The following is a 24,012-nucleotide window of genomic DNA, read 5'->3' as shown; positions in this document are numbered from 1 at the left end:
GACATGTTTTGTTAGTTCAAGGACAGCCTGGCAGGGGACCTATATAACAGGCCGCAACATAAGGTACACCTTCCAAGGGAAATCAAACAGTAACCCATCAGCCATTCCCAAATTTATAGAGATTTGAAATCTACAAATCGTCGGAAGTCCACCAAAACCTTAAATAACATCTCTGATCAACGCATGGTGAGACCAGGATCAGTAATTCCCAAATATATAGTTTTGAAAACCAGAATAAATGTGTACAAACGTTTGGCCGGTAGTACTATAAGCTCTTTAATGTAATATGATGGCTCGTGACAGCACCAGAAATAAGGCAGACCCCACTCACAAGAGCACTTGAGCTTGTCCATCCATCCATTTTCTGAGCCGCTTCTCCTCACTAGGGTCGCGGGCGTGCTGGAGCCTATCCCAGCTGTCATCGGGCAGGAGGCGGGGTACACCCTGAACTGGTTGCCAGCCAATCGCAGGGCACATAGAAACAAACACCCATTCGCACTCACAGTCATGCCTACGGGCAATTTAGAGTCTCCAATTAATGCATGTTTTTGGGATGTGGGAGGAAACCGGAGTGCCCGGAGAAAACCCACGCAGGCACGGGGAGAACATGCAAACTCCACACAGGCGGGGACGGGGATTGTACCCCGCACCTCAGAACTGTGAGGCTGACGCTCTAACCAGTCGGCCACCGTGCCGCCACTTGAGCTTGTATGATTCATATTTTGTTGCGTGTGGGGTGTCTCTCATCGGAAGTTAATAGCTTTATGACATCAGCGCCTCCTCTCCGTGTCTTTGTTGGCGTTTCTCCTGACCCCGCCTCCTCGCTTCTGCCACCATAAAGGCGTGGGACGTGAGTGTTCACAGCGGAATTCCACGCTCACCCGTGTGGACAGCAGGTGCACTCATTCTGGATGATGCCCGTAGAGTGCCGGTCGTCGCTTTGCACGTTGAAGCACTTTGTGCACATTTTTGAATCGCGTTTTACATCCTGAAGATGCCTTTCCCACCCATCAATCTCCAGCAGAAGATCCCCTCTCCTGCAAGGGATCTATTTAGCAAGAAGAAAGCCAGTGGCGACAAGCGGGAATCCGGGAAGGAGAAGCAGACCTCATCTTGGACGGCAGCGAATTTAAGGAATTTGGGGCGCAGGACACAGCAAGAGAAGAGTAAAACCCCGTCGGCGGAGAAGCAGGAGGTGCAGGGAAAATGCTCGTGGCTGACCTCGACCAAACCTCAGGACTCAACCGCGGCAGTGAGGCGCTCCTGTTCCGCCGACTCCGGTAGGCAGCCTGCGGGCAAAGGGGACGCAACCAAGAAGGAGATCCAGTTCACGCTCAGCCTCACCCCAGAGGCCATCCTTGTCATTCAGAAGAGAAATCTGGAGAAGCAGATGCTGGCGAAGCAGCAGAAATGCTGCGCTTCTGGGGACTTCCGGAACAGGCGCGTGTTCCCGTCCAAAAAAACGGCGCACGGGAGCTCCAAGGGCGCGCAGGGGACCAAAGTGGAGGAGGCGGAGCAGGACATCACGGCCATCGTTAAAATCTCACTTTTGAACGAGCAGCACAAATATGACGATGTGGAATACGAGGAGGAGGACGGAGACGTGGACGAGACTGTGATGAGGAAGTGTAAAGAGTGGCTCAAGGGGGTGGAAAGTGCTGCAGCTTTGGGAAAAGTCGACAAACTTTCGGCACTACCGCACCTTAAGGGCTGCTGCTAATGGTTGGACTCAAGCCATGTAGTCAAATGACTCTTATTAATTAGTGTGAAAGCCGAAGTCTTCAGGTTGTGTTTATGTCCATGTGCAAGGAAATGGTACCTGTGGAAGATGGAATACTTCCCAGAATGACTCGAAAGAGTTGCATTTCAAGCTTATCATGCCTTTTTGAGGAACTGATGGACGTTTGAATTAAGTGACTTTGCACGTGCAGTTTTTTTGGGGTTTTTTTTTCCAGTCAAGCGCCTCCTGTGGATTAATGCAAGCATTTGCGCAAACGAAGCTCTTTGTGTGAGAGAACAATACACGTCAACTATGAGGTTTTATGCTCTGCTAAAACCAAACTCAACTGTCTTCTTTTATTTCCCATCAAATAAGAGGCTTCTATTTTCTGATGTACAGTGTTGAATCCTATTTGTACCTGAACATTGATAAAGCTGTGCCATTTCAAGTGAAGGCTTTGCACTATCCACACAGCTTCTAAATCTGAACTTGATTGTGCCTCTTTATGTTCGATGATGTTGATTTACAGTCACTTTGACTTTTGTCGGATATCAGAGGCTCTTTGTTGCCATCGTAGCTACCTGAGGCCATTTGGGCATTAGCGTACAAAGCCTCTTAGATTTCCTGCTAAGCAGGGTTGACCAGTGTACTGTAGGGGCCAGGTACTGGAGCTCCATCGGAAAATTGCCTCGACTTTTTGTATTACACAAGTAAACAATGCACCTCACCACGAAGCAGTGTCTTGAGATTTCTCTTTTTCTCTATACTGACGTGTATTTCCAGAAAGGTAATGCAAAGGTATTTATTATTCAAGCCCAACTAGGTCGGCTTACCATGAATATAATGGTAGTTCTTTTATTATGGTATAGCTGTGGATAATTTTTCTTTACATTAAAATACATATTTGTGCCGTTTTTAATCATGGACTAACGAGTATGGTCCTTTTTATTTTACTAGTACTAGACTCTTATTGTGGGAAAATAGTTCATTCAATATGAGATTGCAAATACAACACCCTGTGCATTCGATTTATTGCCAATTGTGTAATGACCAATAAGTAAACTGTATGTCACTAGATTTCAGTCAAGGCCAAAATAGGAAGAAAAGTGTCAATTATCTGTATTTGTTTCAGGTGTTACTCTTTGATTCACGGATGAAGGGCAGTGCCATTCTTAATTGAGCGCCCCCAACTTCAGAACTGTTAGCGGGATGTGCTAACCACTAGTCAACCCATATTATTTTTTTCTTCCAGTCCTGTGGATTTACATGCGGCGAACGAACAGAATGATAGATGAATCGTCCAGCTACTGTAGACGTCAGACTGTACAGACACACGCCAGTGCATGCATTTATAGCACGCAGCAGGCTGAGATCATGGCTGAGCACAGTCGTACCAAGACTTATCTGGGCCCTCTGTAATGCCCCTGCTGACGATATTATCATCTGACTCGGTGACCCAAAGTTGTGTAATCCTTTGCTATTGTGCTGTTTCAATTGGCCTTGTTTATAGGCCTCACAGCCTGCCTTTTCTCACAACACCAGTATTCATTGCTGTCTGCATGGGGGCTTGTAGTTGTGCTGTTCGTTGCCTTTGCTGGAGGTGAAAACAGCGTCATTAGCTCTCGAGTGGGCGGATGGATGGATGGATGAAAAAAAACATCACCCTTCCAACTAGTGATGTGTGGATCAATTGTGAAATAGTGATAACTCCACTACTAGCTCTTTATGCGCTAAAATCGATTTTCAATTCAAAATATCAATACTTTTGATACTCCAGTCATTCGAGTGGTAATATTGTACAGTGTATCATCAAAAGGGGAAAAAAGGATCCTAAATGATTTTGATCTTTTCTAAATGAGACGCAGTTGGCGCAAGCTACTTTTTCTTCTGCTTGGTTAAGTGTGTAATGCGTAAGCGTAACAGCACGCCCACGCTACTCAGTCAGTCACTTGTCTCTGTCGGACTATGCAGCAATATGGCAGAGCATAAGGAGGAGTCATGTCATGTGTGGAGCTATTTCAGCTCCAAACAGCCAAGATGCGGTTTGTGACAATGTGGCAATACACCAAACTTTGTGAAACACCTCAGGTTAAACCACAACACAAAATGAGGCTTTTATGATAAGCTGGAGTCGCTGTACCGTAGTGTACACTGTCGTTCCTACGGTGCTGCAGGAAGGCACGACGATCAAGGTACATAGGGAGAAAATGTGGAGCTTCAAGCGGTGCTAAGCACTGGCTGTTGGAGTTATTCAAATGAATAAATCCCGTTATGAATTAAGTAACAAATACATGCTTCAGCCAAAAGCTGCCCGAGGTCAGCTTGGCGTAATAATGTCATTCACTGAGATAATCTCACATAGGCAAAACAGCCTAGATTTATTCAGGTAAGGTTTTCTAAAGATTTGGTGGTTAAAAATGGATTACATAGACTAGGTGTCATTGAATTACACCGAGCAATTGCAATAAAACAGCCATGCATGGTGAACTTAGAAAAATGGTTACGAGTTAAAATGTATTTTATAAAATATATTTACATTCAATTTAATTTGCTTAGACTGTTAAATGAATATTCAAAAATGTTGGTATTTATGTTTTTAATGAACTATTTATTGGCCCAGTATTAAACAGCATGTGTCTCACTGCTACCACAATATACTTGCAAATTTTAAATGAATTACTTAATTCATTACTCTGATGTCTTGTATTCTTGATGACTCGTTGATTTGAAATACAATAACATTTTTATTAGATTTACCAAACACATTAGTTGTATTTGCACAAGGTATTGGTATTGGATTAGGATCGCCGATACCATCTTGAATTTTACACAGCATTGTACCGGAAAGGAAATCGGTGGTATCCAACGTCACTACCCCAACCCCTCACAACAATCTCACATTACTTTTTCAGTCTGGGATTTTTATTTATGTATTTTTTTTAAAATGCCCATCTTAATGCGTTGTCATGATTTGTCAGGATGCCACATTACACCATTATTCCTCAACTGATTGATGCTGGCATTAGAGATTATAGAAAAGTTGCTGCCTCTGGCTCCTCATTGACACCCAGCAGACACTGGTTGCCACTATTACTGTGGCAACCAGTTTGATAAATACTGTGCCTCGGAAAGCTTTTGTGACGGGGGACGAAACACAGCATGACACTTCCTATACAACCGCAGGCCATAAAACCTAATCAGCTCATAAAGGGACATCACAAGTTCAGTTTGGTGATCAAATAAAATCATTCAAAAGCTAATGCATTTCTCATTTGTCTTTCAATATTGTATGAATTGCATCTCCTTGTATTTCTCAGTATTTACAAAGATGGTTATAACGAACACAAGGTCAGGCTGATGCATGGGCGATGTTGGCAGAAGATACTGGAGGGAAAAACAAAAAACACCATTGTCTTTAGACAGGCTGATTGTTCCCTGAACATAATGTCGTAGATTGGGTTTTTGCTGGAGGCAGATTTCATTTCAGAGGAGCCGAGAGCCCTGGAGCAGGAAGGTAGTAGAAGACATTAGCCAAGACATTTATTTATTTATACTTTTGGTCACGCATCAATCCATTCTATCCTAGCCTATTATACCCTACCCCAACTGACTGATGAAAGGCGGGTTACCACCCCCTGATTTGGTCGCCACGCAGTCAATCGCAGGGCAAGTATAGACAAGCAACCATTTACAGTCACGTTGACATCGATGGACAATTTAGAGTCTTCAAATAACCTAAAGTGCAAGATTTGGGGATGTGGGAGAAAGCTACAGTACCAGGAGAAAACCCACGCAAGCACAGGTAGAGCGCCGAGATTCGAACCGTCAAAATCAGAACTGTTTCTTCAGTGGTGAAGTACGTGGGAATGAATGTCCTTGTACTATATCTTCTTTTATCCTGCAGCGCTATCTTGTGGCCTACTGCTGCAGGCGTCCCCTCGGAAATGCTGTCCGTCACCATTTTCTGCTTTGCTCGAACAAAAGCTCACAAATTCACAAATATTCGCTTTGCAGGAGAGACAAACCGAGCAAACCACACAATGACACCAAGCAGATAAAAGACATTGACAATGTGTCACAAATACAGATTTATAAATCCAGATTAAAATTCAGATCTAAGTCACGTTTTAGCAAAAAGTTGATACTATACAGTGCGAAGGTCTTTTTAAACATGCTGTAATGACACAATGGCTATTTAAGTGTCTTGAATTAGAATTAGACTGTAATCAGAAAACACAATCACACAGAATTACATAATACAGATTTGCAAGTTGCATGGTCGCACTTTATATATATATATATATATATATATATATATATATATATATATATATATATATATATATATATATATACACACACACACACACACACACACACACACTCACACATTACCTGCAGCTACGTCTGTATTGGGAGAGTATAAATTATTGTGGGCATTACATTTTTTTGTCAAAATTTAAGATGTGTTTAAAAGGATCTCTCAACTCATCATACAATCTTTTGCAAATTTCTTGTGTCATTTGCAGCTAAAAGATACTCATCCATCCAACTCAAAACACATACACAGAGACACACACACACACGCACACACACACACGCACACACAGTGCATTATGGGTATTTAGGTCACTAAACTTCCTGATGAGCCAGACTTATTGCCTCGCTTCCAGTGACACTTTCACTGGGCTCAAATACACAAAACTCCAAATCAAAGCACGTCTGTTTCGATTGTGATGCCGACACTTTCCCCTTCAAGTCCTCAAGTTGCACGAATATTCATGAACATCATCACAGCAGTACATCTGCAATTTGGTGTCCCTTAGAAAAGAAGAAAAGTAAATGATTCCACAAAGTTGCTTTGATCAAATCTGAACTTTATTTGGGCCAAACATTGGTTTTTGAGTGATATTTGAGCTTCCTCTTAAAAGACTGCTGGGATTGACTTTGATTTTGACTCTCTTGTTGCAGTCCTGACGAGGTGTGAAGACAGCAATAAGCTTTAGCGAGCGCACGTCGGGGGGGTCAAACATGAGAAAGATCCTGTCTTATCTAGCCCTCCTGTAAAAGCAGGACTTTTATACAGGAGGATGTAATTGTCCTCTCTAATGACTTGCACTTGAGGGGAGGAGACAAAGACAATGTCATAAAGAACTTTAGAGGCCTTTCATTTTAAAAACCTTTGCCCTAAACTGCTGAGCAAATGAAACTGGCCGTTGTTTCCTCACCAGACGGAGAGGCTTCGTCACACAGACGGACATTGACCTGAAGCGGGACCAAACGACGAAGGCAAGGACACCTGCGGAGGCCTAATTGGTCCTCGCTGCCGTTAATGGCTTCCTGTGGCTGCGTGTTTACTTCTCATTTGTTCTGTGAGCTCTGTTTCCCAGCCCCTGATACAGGGGAGACTCGCTTTAAATCTCTATTTCCCACCACCGTCTTGACTGTCCGTCTTCTGGCAGTTTGTCTCACAACTGTCTGTCTGTCTGTCTGTCTTTTTGGATAATAACAATAGATGTTGGCATCCACGTTGCGGCACAATGGCTCCTACCTTTTGTTTTTTCAGCTTTATTTAACCAGGTAAGACCAGATGAGATGGAGAGCTCATTGACGGTGACCTGTCCCAGCGGTTAGCAGTATATATCTCATCAAATATTGATCACAAATACAAACAGTATGTGAATGTAGTAACAATTTAAAAACATGGGCATTGTCCAATGGATTTCTGTTGTCAGTGCCTTAAAAGAGAGCAAAAAGTTCCAAATGAAACAAGCTGTAATAGTTTCAGGACTGTTTGCAGAGTGTTTCAAGCGGAAGGAGCAGCATAACTAATCACTCTTTTGCCCAGTTCAGTTAGTCATGATATGAGAAAGAGTAAGGTTGAAGATGTCCCTTGACCGTGGGGTGTAGTGGCTTGTAGACCAGGGTCAGCCAGTGTGAGTGCCTGCGTACACTCAAGAGAGGGCCAACCAGAATTCACATACAGATCACAATGATGTCAGCCAACTGCAGCCAGTTAAGAAACGCAAAGCACAATGGTAAACAGTGTCAGAATCAGAATCATCTTTATTTTGGCAAGTATGTCCAAAAACACACACAAGGAATTTGTCTCCGGTAGTTGGAGTCGCTCTAGTACGACAACAGACAGTCAATTGACAGAGAACACTTTTGAGAAATAAAGCCATTGAAAAAAACAAGTCACTGAGCAATAAAAGGTTGCTAGTTATCTGGTAATGCCGGTACAATTTTTGATTTATTTTTTTACAATTGTGCAAAAAGATGCAGAGTCCTCTCACAAATAAAGCAGTTTGAATGACTAATATAGCAATAATCCGGTGCAATGACCATTGTGCAAAGGGCGCAGAGACTTCAAGGAATGTACGCAGTTTAAAGTGACGAGTAGTGTGATAATCCGGGACAATGTCAATTCTGCAAATGTTGCAGATACTCCTCAGTCAGTGTGCAAGTGGTGCAGCTGCTACTCTGGCATAAGTGGCCAGTATTGGTCAACAACAGATATGCAAATAGTGCAGTGTGGCGAGACTACTACAGTGAGTGCACGAGTAATAAATAATTGGCCCGACAAACTCGAGACAAAAAATTGGCAGCATGTTGCAACGGGATTGTAAGTTAGCTGTTTAAGAAGTTGATGGCAAGAGGGAAGAAGCTGTTGGAATGTCTGCTGGTTTTAGTTTGCATTGTTTAGTGGAAGATAAAGATTATGTAACCATAGTCAATTAGAGACAAGAAGGTTGCAAATGCTAGTAGCTTTTGCACTCTGAGGGAGAACAGGATTTATGGCGATTAAAGAAACCTAGTGTCACTATGAGATTTTAGGTCAGTTTTAAAATGTTTGCTTTGAATGGAACGCTTAGATCAATGTGGAATTCTTAAACACTCGTAGAAATAGCTGCAATCCTTCTCCAAAACGACCTATTACCTCATAGGTCTAATTTGCCCTTTTAGTTTCATATTGCAAATACAACATCTAGGCCCTCAACCTCTAAAATAAATACATTCTGGTCTGAGAAGCTGGTCAACACAGAACCTCAGTGAATTGGAGGACTCTGAAGAAAACATCAGAATCCCTAATAAACGCTTTGACCTTTTCCCTCTAAGTTATTTAACTTCTACATGCTCATTTTCAAATGCATTTGTAACTGACATTCGGTTCCTTTGTTCCTCTCGGACCTTAATGTAACCACATTTTTATGCTACTCTGGCTGGGAAGGACTAATGCATCTCTGTCATTGTGAATCCCCTCACAACTGAGAGGACACTAAAATTGGTGGAGCATCCAGGTCACATCTTCTGCTATGTTTGCGGTAACATCTTAGCTCATGTTACTTTTTGGAGTTGTGGTCAGTCATTTTACGCATTTTGGCGCATGCCAAAATGATCAGAAAATATTTATTTTAATGTAGTCCAATACTAAATGACACTTTGCAGCTGTAAAGAGGTGCCCTTGGCAAAAATATCCCTGATACGTTTTAAAGTATTGTACTTGTAAAGCCACTACAAAGAATTAAAATGTGGTGATGAAGTGAAGTTAAGAATTGATTTGCCTTTTAGTGAAGTTAAGTTTGAAGTTTAATGTTTGGAAGATATAACCAGGGCTAGGGATGAGCATATACTGTAGCATGACTGTAGAAGACAGGTAACCAACAGGCCATAACCACCAGCCGCTCTGGGTCTGTGTTTGCCCTGACTTTAAGAGCAAACAGTCTCTGGTGGATGCTTGTTTGTCCTGAAGGAGAGAGCTGATTACTCACATAGAAGTGAGATGGCCAAACACCATCTCGACCCCCGTCCGCCTCTGGAAATGCACCTCTTTGGAAACTTTTACCAACATTATCCGGGGAGGAAAATGTTGGGATTGTGATATCCACTACAAAATTTCCATGGTTATTGAGCTGGCAGTGTCACATCAGCACTGTGAGCAGATTAACTGTAGATATTAAAAGGTTTATCCTCTTTTTGGCATTCTTATAAACTCTAAAAGAGGTAAATGTAATCTGTTTGGGTTGTATTGGGGTAGCTATTTAAGTAGTACCACTGCTATGAGATATCTTTTGGGGCTAAAAATTAAAATGGAATAGGAGTAATTTGTAATGATTAATTCATTAATGAATGACTATGATCCAGAACAGCATCTATTCGCTAAAAGATGGTAAAGTCGGAAATCATTTTGGATCACAACATACTATTAGAGCCGACATAAGCAAAACTACAGCAAACTACCAGATCTGATGAGATTTGAAAAGAGACAAAGGTATGAACATTTAAAAGAGTATTTTCTGTGTTAAATGTACCATTATTGTACTTACCAATAGAAAATTGTGATCATGTTTTTTTTACGTCATCAGTCTATTAATAGTGGAACATAACGTACAGGGTAAGAAAAGTGAAAATGAGGCGGCATTGTGAACAAATGGCTATCACATCTGCCTCACAGTTCTGAGGGTTGAGGGTTCAAATCTGGGCTAAGGCCTTCTTGTGTGGTGTTTACATGTTCTCCCCCGTGCCTGCGTGGGTTTTCTCTGGGTACTCCGCTTTCCTCCCACATTCCAAAAATATGCTTGTTTGGTTAAGTGAAGACTCGAAATTGTGAATGTGAGTGTGAATGGTTGCTTCTCTATACGTGCCCTGTGATTGGCTGGCGACGAGTTCAGGGTGTAAAGTCAGCTGGCTCCAACTCACCCGGGATCCGAGTGACGATATGCGTGACAGAAAATGGATGGGTGAGTGAAAATTAATTCTGTTAAAAAAATACTAGACACAACTGAAGGAATTCAGGCTGATGTACAGTATATACAGTAAAGTAACAACAGCTAACGCATTAAGTATGGAAACAGCTCTCAATGTGATGCAGTGTAATTTTGCACCATTGTAATTTACAATTATAAATACATTTGGAAATAGGTGCTAAAACTGAGCATTAGTATTTTTGAAAAAGCTGATTTTTTTACACGGCTCTTGTACTGGATCTCATCAGACTGTACAGACGTACTGTACCTAATAATATGATAATATCATTTTGAACCTGTTCACCTGTTTTAAAGAATCAATGTTTGCATAGTGTCAAGAAGATAGAAGGGTATCTCGCCAGTTGTTGACTGTGACAGTGTTGAGTAAAAGCATACCCGCCATCACGTTAGGACGAGGCCCCCTCTGTGGGCACCACATTGGCTCGGAGACACCAGGAGCTTGCTGAGAAGGCGAGTGAGGTCTTGACGCTGACAACTTTTCCAGCGGTGCCAAATCCCATCACTGCACGGACAAACATGGCGAGACAGCAGCTCCCAGTGCGCCACCTCAACCCTCCCATAAAAGTACATTCCGCACATGCTCGAGAAATACCCCAAATAAAAGCAATTAGAGCTCAAGCCAAAACATGTCGACCACTGGCACCTCGGATAATTTTTTCATTCAATTCATCCAAGTAATCTGTCTCAAACTCTATTTATAAACATTATTTGTAGCAAATGATTGATTAGAATCTCGATAGAGTAATTTTCTGTGTGTGTGGCCATCTTGTCATCATCTCTTCAGCATGTTGAATTTCACAAGTATGCATCACTGACCTGCAAAATTAGATTCACCAGAACATGCTCAGTGCATATATGTATATTACTACAGTATAATTACCAATATGCGTGCATAATTTATGTTGAAGAAGTGGGCCTTGTTTTAGAGATGTTTTTCCACTACCAAACTTGTACTATAGCATCTGTCAGCATACATTATCTTTCCTAATAATACGCTAATATTGTTTGTGTACTTGCTTGCAGAAACGTTAGGCACAAACGAGCTCATGAAAGCCAACATACAACCTGTCTCAGAAATCATGATGGCACGAAGCTATTTATGCTCAGAATGCTCAGATGTTTGCATAATATACACTATAAAGTAATAATGATAAACTCATTGAGTTATATTGCGTGGACAACAATAACCATTCATTGTATTCATAGTTCAAATCATCTACTTTGATGCACAATAGCCAGGATTTCCAACCAGGGGTACAAGATGACATGTAATCATTTTATAGTGCTTGTGAATGGGGTATAGAATAGTAATTGATCCCACTCGAGCACGATGGAAGTCAGCTCGACGAACCGCGAAAGTATCAGTGCCCCCTGTTCCAGATGTGCACTTGTGTAAAACACATTTCCCTCACATTCAGTATACGTTTGCTTTCTTGATCCTCAAATGATACGGAGGTGTGGAGTTGCTACTTTTACTCTTGTATTGGCTCGAATCAGATTGTGCAGGTGTACCCAATGAAGTGGCCAGCTGATTGTTTGAGGTTGAGCTCCAGCGCCGTTGGGGTTTGTATAGATCTGTGAGTGCATTCACAGTCCTGTGAGTAAACGCTGCCTTGCTCAGGAGTCTACTTAGTAGCCAGTTTGCACCCATCAGACAAAGTGTGCTGTCACCCGAGTGTGCAGTGTTATCGGGTGTGAGTTGCACCACACTAAGGCTTCTCTTGAGACGTCGCACACCATTAGGAATATATTAACAAGTTGACATTTTGTGTACAGGTCACACATCACAGCAGGAAGCGATAGTCAACCAGGTGATGAGGATGTTTTTACATGTTTTGAAATGTTTTATTGCTTTTCCTCAGTCATTATTATTAGCAATATGGATGAACTCACAGGTGTCTGTTTGCGGTCTGTGAGAAGCAACTTCAAGTGAGAGTTAAGCACACCAGATCTTTGGTGACAGCCAAGAATAGGATGACATTGAGCAATTATTTAAGGTTAATGTCAAAATCACACTGGCAGTACTCCAGAAAGGGTGAGAGAGGCTAAGGCCTGATACACACAGAAAGATTTCTCCACTCTTAAAAGATTTTTTTATTTGCTACAGACCCCACACATGATTGACGTGAGTGACTTTTTTTCCATCAAAAATTGGCCATTGAACAGTTTTGATCGTCGTGTGTGCGCTTGGAGTTCTCTGCACAGCAGACCATAAATATTCGTTGCGCCACCGATCTAGAAGTCTCACGATTATACGTAATCTCACACAAAACGAAAGGAGGAAAGACGGATACTCATCGACGTTTTCCGAGTGTTCCCAAAGTTTGCCCGGCCGAGAGCTTTGTAAAACGGCAATGTTCTCAAAAATCAACTTGCCGTCTGGGTAACCTACTTTTATACATAAAACGACATCAAGGAAGACATTTTTGTTTTCATTTACAGTCGCTTCGGTGTTTGTCATTCTTGGGTGCTTCTTTGATTGGCTACATTTTGTTTTACGTCACCATTCTCAGCGTCATGACTCGGGCGAAGTCGGCGTTCCCCCAAACACATGGGGTGCATCTCAAGTCCCTTAAATGCAACGTTCCTAACTCCTCGCTCCACCAGCTATCTTAAATGGAGGGACGTCTAATGTATCCTCTGCGGAAGTCTCTCAGTCCCATAGCTCCTCGATGGTGATGTGTGAAAATGGGCGGGCACCAGCTGGATTGGGAACGGAGCAGAACTTCAAATTAAATAGCTCATCTTCTGTTTTCGTCATTCGTTGATTACTTTTGTTTGAATATACTGTACATATTTTGCTGAGTGCCTGTTATATTTGGGGAAATATTTAATACTAAAATGACTTAATTACACTGGCTCATGGTTACTACACGACTAAACAGCCACCCTTTTCTTAGGTTTGTGTAGTAATTAGGCTGTCGTTTTGTGAAATGTATTTGGGCAGATAAAGAAAATAATAACATCCTCTTGGTTCTGCACTGTTTCTGCATTCAACACAATAAATAAGCAACATATCAACACTTGATTGACCAATAACGATTGTCTTTGCATCTGCAAAGTTGTAAAGCGTAACAATGTCGATTATATTTGACTTTAATGAAATCCAACCAAATAAATGATAGTGAATGGAAACGTCTATCAGCATAGACATAAATTCTGCTGTGACTCAGGTGGCTTTGTTTGACATTTTCATACGTATAATGTCAGGATCTTGGCGAGAGTGGGGAAAGTGCAAACACTGGAGGTGAGGTGAAGTGATGGTGCTGAGACAAGCACACACACACACACACACACGTACACACACACACACAGGCATGCGGGGCTCATCTTTGTCTCACCTCCATGCCAAAATGGGCCAGGAAAGGATGAGTCTGTCTAGAGGGAGGGAGCACAAACACTGGTCAGACGAAATTTAGGCAAAAGCAACCATGTACTGTCGCTCAGGTCTTTGGTGACAAGGCAGATCCAACATGGCCACAGAAGCCTCTCAACCTCTCCTTAAGAAGCACATCCATTTATGAGCTTTGACCTTAGTTTTGGACATCATTCTCACAAATAAAGCATTTGCAGTGTGAACAGGATTGTTACGTTCTTAACCCTTTTAAAACGACGGGGATCACCGGTGACACCGCGGCGGATGTGTATTTCAAATTACCGTAACTCCTCGCTACTTCGTGCAATTTTAATCATTCAAACTGCCCCTGAAAGCTGTGAAACTAATATATCTCTTATTATGGCGCTAAAAGGGTTAAAAATATAAAATTCAGTTACTCTGAATAAATCCTGCCTTTTATGTTACAAAGAATCAGTGCTTGATCCAGCTACATGGTATTCTTGTAGTATATATTGTGGCGTTTGTCATGTTGTGTTTATAATTTCACATTGCGATATTGTATGTTTATGTTTCCATACTTGAGATGAATGTTGACCAACTGTACTTGCCAGGCAGCACGATGGGCGACTGGGTGGCCGCATCCCCATAAAAGTAATCACGTAAGAACAAAAAGGGCAAATTTACAGAGCCCCTAAACGAATGTGACACTTTCTCATTCGAATGAGAAATGTCTACCTGTGAGCGGTAGCTTTCTGCGTTACGGTAGCCGTGCAGTAGTTTCCTGCGAACGGTAGCTTATTTACTTACTTACTATTAACTGAACTATTTACAACCGAACCAGACTACAATACATCAAAATTCATTTCAAATGTCTCTCAAGACGCAACATAATGGCGACGACTTGCAAGTAAAGCAGAAATGTCCTTGTAATAAAGTCCCAGGTGAAAATCTAATCAAACTAACTCCTTCAATGTCATTTTCACACAGAAATGCAAACCAAAATGTATAAGATTTTTATACATGCACACATGCAATGGACTATACTTTCTCGTTAGGATAAGAAAGTTTATCATTCTAATGAGAAAGTTTATTATTCGAATGAGAAACAAGATTATCTTCCACTCCCTATAAAGGGCGCCGTACAAATTGATGATTGAAGAAAGAAGAAAAACACCACTTAAAATGTTTCTCAGTCTTGTCGTCTAACCTATATCAAATGTTCTGGCTTCTCAAAGATAACAACACTCACTTTTGATTGTCACTGTATAAGTGAATACTGTATGAATAGGATGTAACAAATTGAATTGTAAATAAGTATAAGATACCCGTATAAGAATTATAGAACAATGCCATAATAATAGAGAAAGTATTGAGTGCAGATATTCCATAAGTTGAGAAGCATACATTTTTCTTTGAATGCCATACAGACAATTGTTAGCAAAGCAAATGTATTTATACCGCGCATTTCATACAAAGGGTAACTCAATGTCCTTTACATGATTAAAAGCATTTAAAGACAAAGACAGTGTATAAACATTTAAAACAAAGAAAAAAAATACAATAAAGGTACAATTAAAACAGCGTACAGTGCAATAAATATCATTTAAATGTAGAAATGCTCTAAAAAGCATGAGAAAAAAGAAGAGTTTTTAAACTGGACTTAAAAACATTCACACTAGGGGCTGATGTCACTTCTGTTGGCAACTTGTGAGTTCACCTGAGTCAAATAGTGCAGCTGAGAGATAGATAGATAGATAGACAGATAGACAGACAGACAGACAGAGACAGATAGATAGATAGATAGATAGATAGATAGATAGATAGATAGATAGATAGATAGATAGATAGATAGATAGATAGATAGATAGATAGATAGATAGATAGATAGATAGATAGATCCAGAAAGTAGTGATTTGTATCTAAAACGTCTACCGGTCCTTTAAGATATAAACATGGGGAAGGTTGGATGACTGCAGACTTAAAAAGGTGATTATTATTATTTTTTTAGTTGCACCTGCATTGTCCTGTGTGGGGCCATATATTACCATATACAGACCAGTAACGTTAATTCACACTGTTGGAACCCCACACAGGAAGCGGCCTAGTGTGACACTTAGCGCTGTCTGGGGTGTTGGAGGAGGAGAGCGAGGCGCCAAATGGAACACCGAGGCTGTGGGAAATGACACTGGCTATTACACTTCTGACTTTTAAATCTCACTTTACCTAAGCTCCTGCAGAAAAATAAGGTGGGGGTCCCTTTTTTCAATCACACAATATTCATGGAGAAGGAAATGATAAATATATGTAATGTGCCACCCACGGATGAAAGCGCCCACATTTGCAACCTTAGAGCCAAACTTTATGAGGAACTTTTAAAACAAGATACCAGATTTGGTAGGTCATTTTGTTACTCCTTTAGCGCATGAAAAATGATCCACATTTAATTCTTTGGCCTGAACCAGATTATTCCCCAGATCCAAAGACAAGCAAGAAAGAAAGAAAAAATACCTGAGAGGGTTGAAGAAAATATGCTGTATATGTATGAGCAACATGGTGTTTTCCCAAAGGTTCATGACCTGCACAAAATGCTGAGAGATGGATGATTAGAGCCATTGAAATGGAATCTTGCGTAACATTTACAACAAATGAGGACACACTGAAGAACTCTTTTAACTGTCCCTTAAACTGACTTGGGTTTGTTTTTCTCTGCTTGCTGTGAACTCGGGTCCAGACTTCTGGACATGGAGACAGACTCTCATTGCTGGCTGCAGCAGGAACGAGGCGTCCAAGATTTGGTTAGTAACACAGACCAGCCACAACACAACACCACAGAGTTGCGGAAGCTTGCGTGGAGCTGCTGCACACTATCTGCCTTTAATGTTTATTTTTATTTTCTTTCGGGTAACTGTGGAAACGGGTTACACTCAAGTCACGCCGTTACGCTACACCAACAGTGACCTAGTCACTCATCTGTTTTATTTAAATGCAATGCAGTAGTTCCATGTAACAGCCATAATATTAAGTATAAATCTAACTTGTATTGCTCTCATTAGATTGTGCAATTGTGCCGAATGGAGTGTTGACATGGTGTCTATTGGATTCTGTGTTCTCCTATTCTTAGGGTGACACAGAATAAGGGGGATAAAGGTTAAACTTTCCATCAAACAGCACCATTCTCCATAATTTGGTATGGTGTGCGGACTTAACACACAAAATGTGGTTTGGAACCACAAAACACCTGATGCATTATGAATTTAAGAATAGTGTCAACAAACTCATATTTTCAACAAAATGTTTTCTTTGAATTGCTCTGTAAAATGTTTTACATTGTGCTTTTGGATTCTAGGCAGTAGTTCAAGCTAATTAAATATGTACAGATAAACAGATCATAAACTGTTTTAGTTTGGATATTGGACGCCTGAATATTTATTTTAGTAATACAAGTCCAACATCTTGACAGTCATATCGACTGCTTTGTTTTTATGATCCCTTTTCACAGCTAAAACTCTCAACTAATTTTATACTAATTTGTGAATTGTCTTGATTAAACTATATTTCATTCATTAAAAAAAAAGGATGTATACATTTTCAAATTTCATGTCTTAATTAGCTGTCTCTGCCTTGCAAGCAGCTTTTCTATTTATTTATTAATTTTTTTACAGATTACCGACTGTATGTATTAAATACTCTGTCATTTTAATAATTTGCAGTGATTATCAAATAATAAATGAGTAAAACAAAATTTTTCTTACTGATGATAAGTGAAAGTGTTTATTTTTTATTTTTTTGGGGGGGGGGGGCGGGGGGGGGGGGGGGCGGTTCTAAAGTTGGCCATTCCGAAACATATTCTTAAATATAATGAAATATGGTATGTACTGTATGTATTAGCAAATGCAATATCAATATTACAACATTTTGTGAAGGTTGCTAAATTAAAATGGTACAATTGATTTTCTTTGAATTTCCAAGAATTTCTGTGAAATGATTTTTTTCCCCCCAACTCGTTCCACACAATTATGATAATAATAACTTGATTCATTCCTAACAGAAAGCATAAAGACGCACAGTCGCAAGCATAAAAAACAAACATGACTACTAAATGTCATATAGTTAGAGAATCAGAAAACCAATTGATGAATCCAGACAAGACCAGAACTGAGACTACGAGGGTTGATGTATGGTAAAATAAAATCGTTTTTGGTTACCCGAGTGATGAAATATGTAGTTAAGATAATTTAAGTTATGGACATTGACTTGAGCTAAATTTGGTACAAAAAAAAACCCCTTTCATCTTATTTTGAGATTCATGTTTTCTGTACATTTGACCTGCTTTAAATGAATTAGTTTCACTCCAAATCGTTCAATTCTCCCGAAATAAAATAGTGCGACGAGAGTGATTGAATTTTTCAATTGCAATTTGACGACTAATACTAATAAGTTGAAGGGGAAACAATGGAATCAAATGCAAACGTCAGCAGGCAATCGGTCAGTTTGGCTTATGGCGGTGAGGCTTTGATCACGGAAGTGTCAATATTTACTGGTTCTTGTAATCAAGCGGGCCAAGCTGCTTCATTCACGTCCGTGGGTTCCTGCGGCTTCAATGGACTCCTGAGAGCCAATCGGAGCCCAGCCGCTGAAGATCAAAGTAAGGAAGAGCCAACCAGCTTGGTCTGAAGCAGCTGCCTTCTCCTCTTGTCTATAAATGTGACCTTGTCATCTCCGAGAGATCACCCAGTTGTGCCTCGGTAAAAGAGTGGCTCTTTTGGATTCGTTCGTGCATTTGGTTGTCGTTGGAGCGAGCGGCGTCAAGAACGCAGCACTTGGCGAGGATGTCGTCGATAGCGGGCGTGAGCGAGTGTCCGGGGAAGGCCGGCCAGTACCGGGTGGATCACCTCCTCAGCGCCGTGCAAAGTGAGCTGCAGGCCGGCAGCGAGAAGGGGGACCCCACGGAGAGGGAGCTGAAACTCTCCTTGGACGAGAGCCAACTTTGGGGCAAATTTAAAGAGCTCACCAACGAGATGATCGTGACCAAAAACGGCAGGTGAGCGTCTTGTAATTTCGACTTTCGAGCTTCGGCGTAATCTTCCGCTTGTTCCCCCCAAGGCGCATGTTCCCCGTGATGAAAGTCAACGTGTCCGGACTGGACCCGAACGCCATGTACTCTTTATTGCTGGACTTTGTATCCGCGGACAAGCACAGGTGGAAGTACGTGAGCGGGGAGTGGGTCCCCGGGGGGAAGCCCGAACCGCAGACCCCCAGCTGTGTCTACATCCACCCGGATTCGCCAAACTTCGGCGCGCACTGGATGAAAGCGCCCGTGTCTTTCAGCAAAGTCAAACTCACCAATAAACTCAACGGAGGAGGTCAGGTAAGAGAAAGCTCTCGTCGCCTTGCTCTTTGCGTGCGAACGATTTACGACCGCGATGAACTTCTTTCACTAGATCATGTTGAACTCCTTGCACAAGTACGAGCCACGCATCCACATCGTGCGCGTTGGGGCCCCGCGCAGGATGGTCACCAGCCATTCTTTCCCAGAGACGCAATTCATTGCAGTGACGGCCTACCAAAACGAAGAGGTTGGGCCCAATGACGTTTCACGTGAAAGATAGCGATCCATTGTAGCTAGTAGCAGGTTGTCTCTTCCCCTTTTTGGGGGGATTTAGATACGCTGCATTAACGTACATGTTATTTTCATATTTGTATTTTAGATCACTGCTTTGAAAATAAAGCACAACCCGTTTGCTAAGGCCTTCCTGGATGCAAAGGAAAGGTAAAGGCGTTTTCATCGAAACACGAACGTAGCCTGCACATGACACTTGCAAATCTCAAATTTCTACCCCAGACGATTTTTGTTGCCTTCATTTTTACTCTTGCAAGGTTTGCAAAAATGATTATTGTATTCAGAGTAGTGATATATCAGTATAATGTACTTTACTCGTGTTATATTTATTTGAAGTTACACCTTTCTTATATTACTTTGTTCTTTTGGTATTGTTATTAACTTACTTTGTTGATTAGCTAAGACCTTTGGATCTCAAACGTTTTACACCACGTACCACCGCAAAAAAAATACTTGGCTCGCCACCATAAAGGCAAACGTAAAAATAATAATACAAATATAATAAGTAACGTAGTAGGCCCAAGTTTTCATCAAAAATGAGAGACATTTTATTTTTAAATCTTAAATTCTTAATTGTAAGCCACCATAACATTATGCACAGTCTGAACATTAACACTGCTCTTAAATACTGCATAGGAAAAACAAACAAACAAACAAACAAAAACAGCTAAAATAATGATGCACTTAAAATGAATTGCACATAAAAGTTAAACAAAAACTGCAGACTACTTGAATACATTTGAAATACAAATAATATAAATACAAATACAAATGTATTTGTTTAAAGTTACAACACACAATACAACTGAACTGTACATTTTGAAAAGTAAAAATTGCTCTGTACTGGATTAAAGACGTTTTGAACAGCCTATGTGCAGAGCTACAAGCTGCATTCGAATGTTTGATTGTATTTCATTTTTTAAATGTGGTACATTCATCCATCCATCCATTATCTACACCAATTATCCTCACGAGGGTCACGGGTATGCTGGAGCCCAATCGCAGGGCACATATAAACAATCAAGCAGTCGCACTCACATTCATACCTATGGACTATTTAGGGTCTTCAATTAACCTACCGTGCATGTGTTTGGGATGTGGGAGGTAACCGGAGTACCCGGAGAAAACCCACACAGGCACGGGGAGAACATGCAAACTCCACACAGGCGGGGCCGGGATTTGAACCCCAGTCCTCAGAACTGTGAGGCAGATGTGCTAACCAGTCGTCCACCGTGCCGCCACTAAATGTGGTACATTTTGTCTTTAATTTAGTGCTTATTTTACCTACTAACAGTTGGAGCCTGCATACCACGAGTGGTACTCGTACCACACTTTGAGAATCACTGAGCTAGGTAGGATACATACTAGTTGTTTAACAGACCTTTAAGTCAAGTTATTTTTACTTCTGCAGATGCGATGACAAAGATATCAAAGATGAAACAAGTGAGCACCAGCAGTCAACGTATTCAGCATGTAAGTGTCTGAACGCCTTTAAATGGATGGACATGTCCAATGGCCGTTACTCAACCACCTGTGTCTCCCTTGTTTGGAGCCAGTAGGTGGTTGGTTTCTGCCCGGATCAGGCTCCCTCTGCCCTTCTGCTGCTGCAAGTCCTCACAGTCAGTTCGGAAGCCCCATCTCCCTCTCGCCCTCCCACGGCTGTGAGCGCTACGCCACGCTGAGGACCCACCGCTCGGCGCCCTACAGCACCTCTTCTTACAGCCATCGGACTAACTCTCCCAGTGAGTGTCCTCCTCAGCCAGCCCTCCCCTTCATACAAAACATATCCTCTCCAACTCTTAACAAGCAAGTAAAACAAATGTAACTGGTTGAGGTATGGTCTGCATTCCACTTGCTTTTGTCCGAGTGCAGCCCCAAAGTTGTAAATTTTTGGGCCTCCAGACGAGGAATTTTTACACCTTCATTTGAAGGAGTAAAGGCTGGGTGGGTCATAGCACAGACGCTAATGGAAATGACTGACCGCTTTGTTGCACTAATATCTGCATTAAAACCAGTGTAAAACCGTACTCCTTCTGTTTACGTTGCAGCAAGTTATGCGGATAACTCTTCAGCATGTCTGCCAATGCTGTCAAGTCAAGACAACTGGTGCGGTCTCCAGATGCCAACACACTCCAGCATGATGTCCATGACACACAGTCCAACCTCTGCTTCCAACTCCAGGTCGGTTTTCTTTAGCAAAACAACTTGCGATCACATTTATGAATACATGATATTTACACCCATGTGCAATTTTATTCGGTACACCCGGGCACGCTAGTGAGATCCAATACAAGAGTTGGATCCAATCAATCTTTGCAAAAATAAAAGTGCTCAGTTTTGAGTGACACGGATATTAATTCAACAATATTTATTATTGTGGTTGTTGTTTGTCGTGGTGTACACCTGTATTCCATCGTACTGAGATCTTTTCCTTAAATTTTACCAGGTACCTATAGGTACATCAAAATACAATGTTGGAAACTTTCCACAAGAAGTAACAATATTTTATGGGAATTTAAAGAATTTAACAGAAATGACTGGCTTGTGCATGACCTGTAATTTAAATGTAGGTTAATACATTGGTTAAATCTGATTTAACACAAACTGTGTTGAATTTCTACACCGCATGAAAGACTATTGTTTATTTTGTTCAGCATTCATGTTATTCAGTGAAATAATTTAAAGTAGAATTCACAAATTCGTTATTTTTTCCTAATGTGTATCTGCCTATGAGAAACCAAAACATTCATTAGTATATACTCTATGTAAATTTCGTATTTCAAAAATTTCCCCAAAATTCATCATCTGAACTTTTCTTTTATCGTTAATTTCTTTTTGCAGAACCTTTGCTAAACAGGGTAGCAGAAATATATTGGAAATGCTAATTAATAGCTATACTGTATATTACAGTGGCAGTAAAAAAAAAAAAGTATAACCAGATAAATCAGAACTCATATTGGCTTGCTTTTGATTGTATGCGTGTATCTAATGCTTTGGTTAGTTTAGATGTTACTTGATCTTAACTGCTTAGGCTCACTTATTTCATTAGCAAATTGTTTGGAGGAGAGGCGTAAGCAACCTGTCTTGTGCGTCCATGTCATTCTAAAGTCAGTACACCAGCCTGTGGTCCATGAGCAATGCACCGCTGACACCAGTCACCCCGGTGTCCCACCATTCGGGGGGGATGAACAACAACAACCTGAGCTCCCAGTTCCTTCGAGGGTCCAGCGGTCACTATCCCAACCTGGCTCACTCGGTCCCAGCGCCCTCCTCTGGCTCACCCATGTACGACAGCAGCAGCACAGACGGGCACGACTCAGCTCAGTATGATGCCTCTCTGCAGCGACATTCTCCAGCCTGGACTCCTGTCACGCTCCCTTCCATGTGATGGAGCAAATAGACTGCAGTTCAATGCTTTATACAGGACTCTTTCGAAAGGACATTTCTCAGGCTCAAGGAGATAAATTGGAGATATTTAAATGCTAAAATGTTACATTTTGTATGTATGTACTTATAGAGAAAGCAGCACATGAGGTTCTGTGCTTTTTGAACTGAGAAGAAGATCGCTTGGTTTTCTGCAGTTAATATATTTATGATCATTAGCGCCTTTACTCGGCATGACTGAATCTTTATTCTATTGTTGGGAGTACAATTTCAGTTTTTAATGTGCTTATATTAAGTACAAGTCCATGATAAAGTGATGACTGATACATTTTTTGATAGGTTTAAAAAAATAATTCATACTGTAAATGAGAAATCGACTCTTCACCACCTCACGCAGCTTATGACGTAAATAATAACAACAAATGACAGGGAAATTCCTCAAGCTTTAAAATTCAAGGAAAACTGCATCCAACGTCATCAATGGCTGGTGATGACATTTGATTAGTTTTGTCTTGATTTTTCTAAATAGATTATATTAACGTTACAACACAAAGCACCCGCTTGGGCAACCCACAACTCCCACCTATGAAGAATAAGTTCAAAAGTGTGCCATTCTTTTCAACACTACCAGCTATGTTAACATAAAACCCTTTGTAATAGTATGTTTTCTATCAGATGGTAAATGTGTCAGAAAGTTAATATTTTGGATGGAGCTGTCAAGATGGTAGGCAGGAGTGTCTTCTCAACCATCACTGATTTGGAGAAAATGAACAAACTGTTGCAAAAGTTGGAACAAGGATGAAGCTGCCAAAATCATGCAGGGTTCATGCATGAGCAGAGAACAATATATTCAATTTGTGCTAACTGACAATCTGACTTTTGATTATTTTATTTATAATATGTCCGTGTGATATGCTTTTCAATTTCTATCATTACATTTTCATTACAATTTTTTTCTGTCATTCTAATTACCTCACCGTTCAGTTCTTTGTGCCCTGCGATTAGCTGGCAACTGCACAGGGTGTGCCCCGACTCTTGCCCAGTCAGTTGGCATAGACTCCAGCTCAACTGTGACCCTAATGAAGATAAGCACTACAGAGAATGGATGGATGGATGGATGAACAGATGGATGATTGATTTGGCGCTTCCGCCTTGTAGTGAGATGTGCTGTCCATTTTGACTT

General features: G+C 41.1%; 2 protein-coding genes across 3 annotated transcripts; both read left to right on the top strand.

Moving 5' to 3' along the window:
- The first annotated feature begins 626 nt into the window (after positions 1-626).
- Positions 627-2,646, top strand: prr18 (proline rich 18). Its single transcript, XM_061789747.1, has one exon. The coding sequence runs from the start codon at positions 995-997 to the stop codon at positions 1,718-1,720; it is 726 nt and encodes a 241-aa protein (XP_061645731.1). The 5' UTR covers positions 627-994; the 3' UTR covers positions 1,721-2,646.
- A 13,054-nt stretch (positions 2,647-15,700) lies between these two features.
- tbxtb (T-box transcription factor Tb) lies at positions 15,701-23,800 on the top strand. 2 transcript variants are annotated; one of them, XM_061789089.1, is made up of 9 exons: positions 15,701-16,620; positions 18,381-18,866; positions 18,929-19,193; positions 19,267-19,401; positions 19,534-19,595; positions 20,857-20,918; positions 21,002-21,187; positions 21,494-21,626; positions 22,554-23,800. In XM_061789089.1, the coding sequence occupies exons 2-9, from the start codon at positions 18,655-18,657 to the stop codon at positions 22,831-22,833; spliced, it is 1,335 nt and encodes a 444-aa protein (XP_061645073.1). In that variant the 5' UTR covers positions 15,701-16,620; positions 18,381-18,654; the 3' UTR covers positions 22,834-23,800. The 2 variants fall into 2 exon arrangements, with proteins under 2 accessions (XP_061645073.1, XP_061645072.1); XM_061789088.1 differs by lacking the exon at positions 15,701-16,620 and having other exon boundaries at positions 17,669-18,866.
- Positions 23,801-24,012: the final 212 nt, after the last annotated feature.

Source organism: Phyllopteryx taeniolatus, chromosome 11 (assembly GCF_024500385.1).
Source record: "Phyllopteryx taeniolatus isolate TA_2022b chromosome 11, UOR_Ptae_1.2, whole genome shotgun sequence".
NCBI classification, from domain to species: domain Eukaryota; kingdom Metazoa; phylum Chordata; class Actinopteri; order Syngnathiformes; family Syngnathidae; genus Phyllopteryx; species Phyllopteryx taeniolatus.
This window is presented reverse-complemented; position numbering and strand designations above follow the sequence as displayed.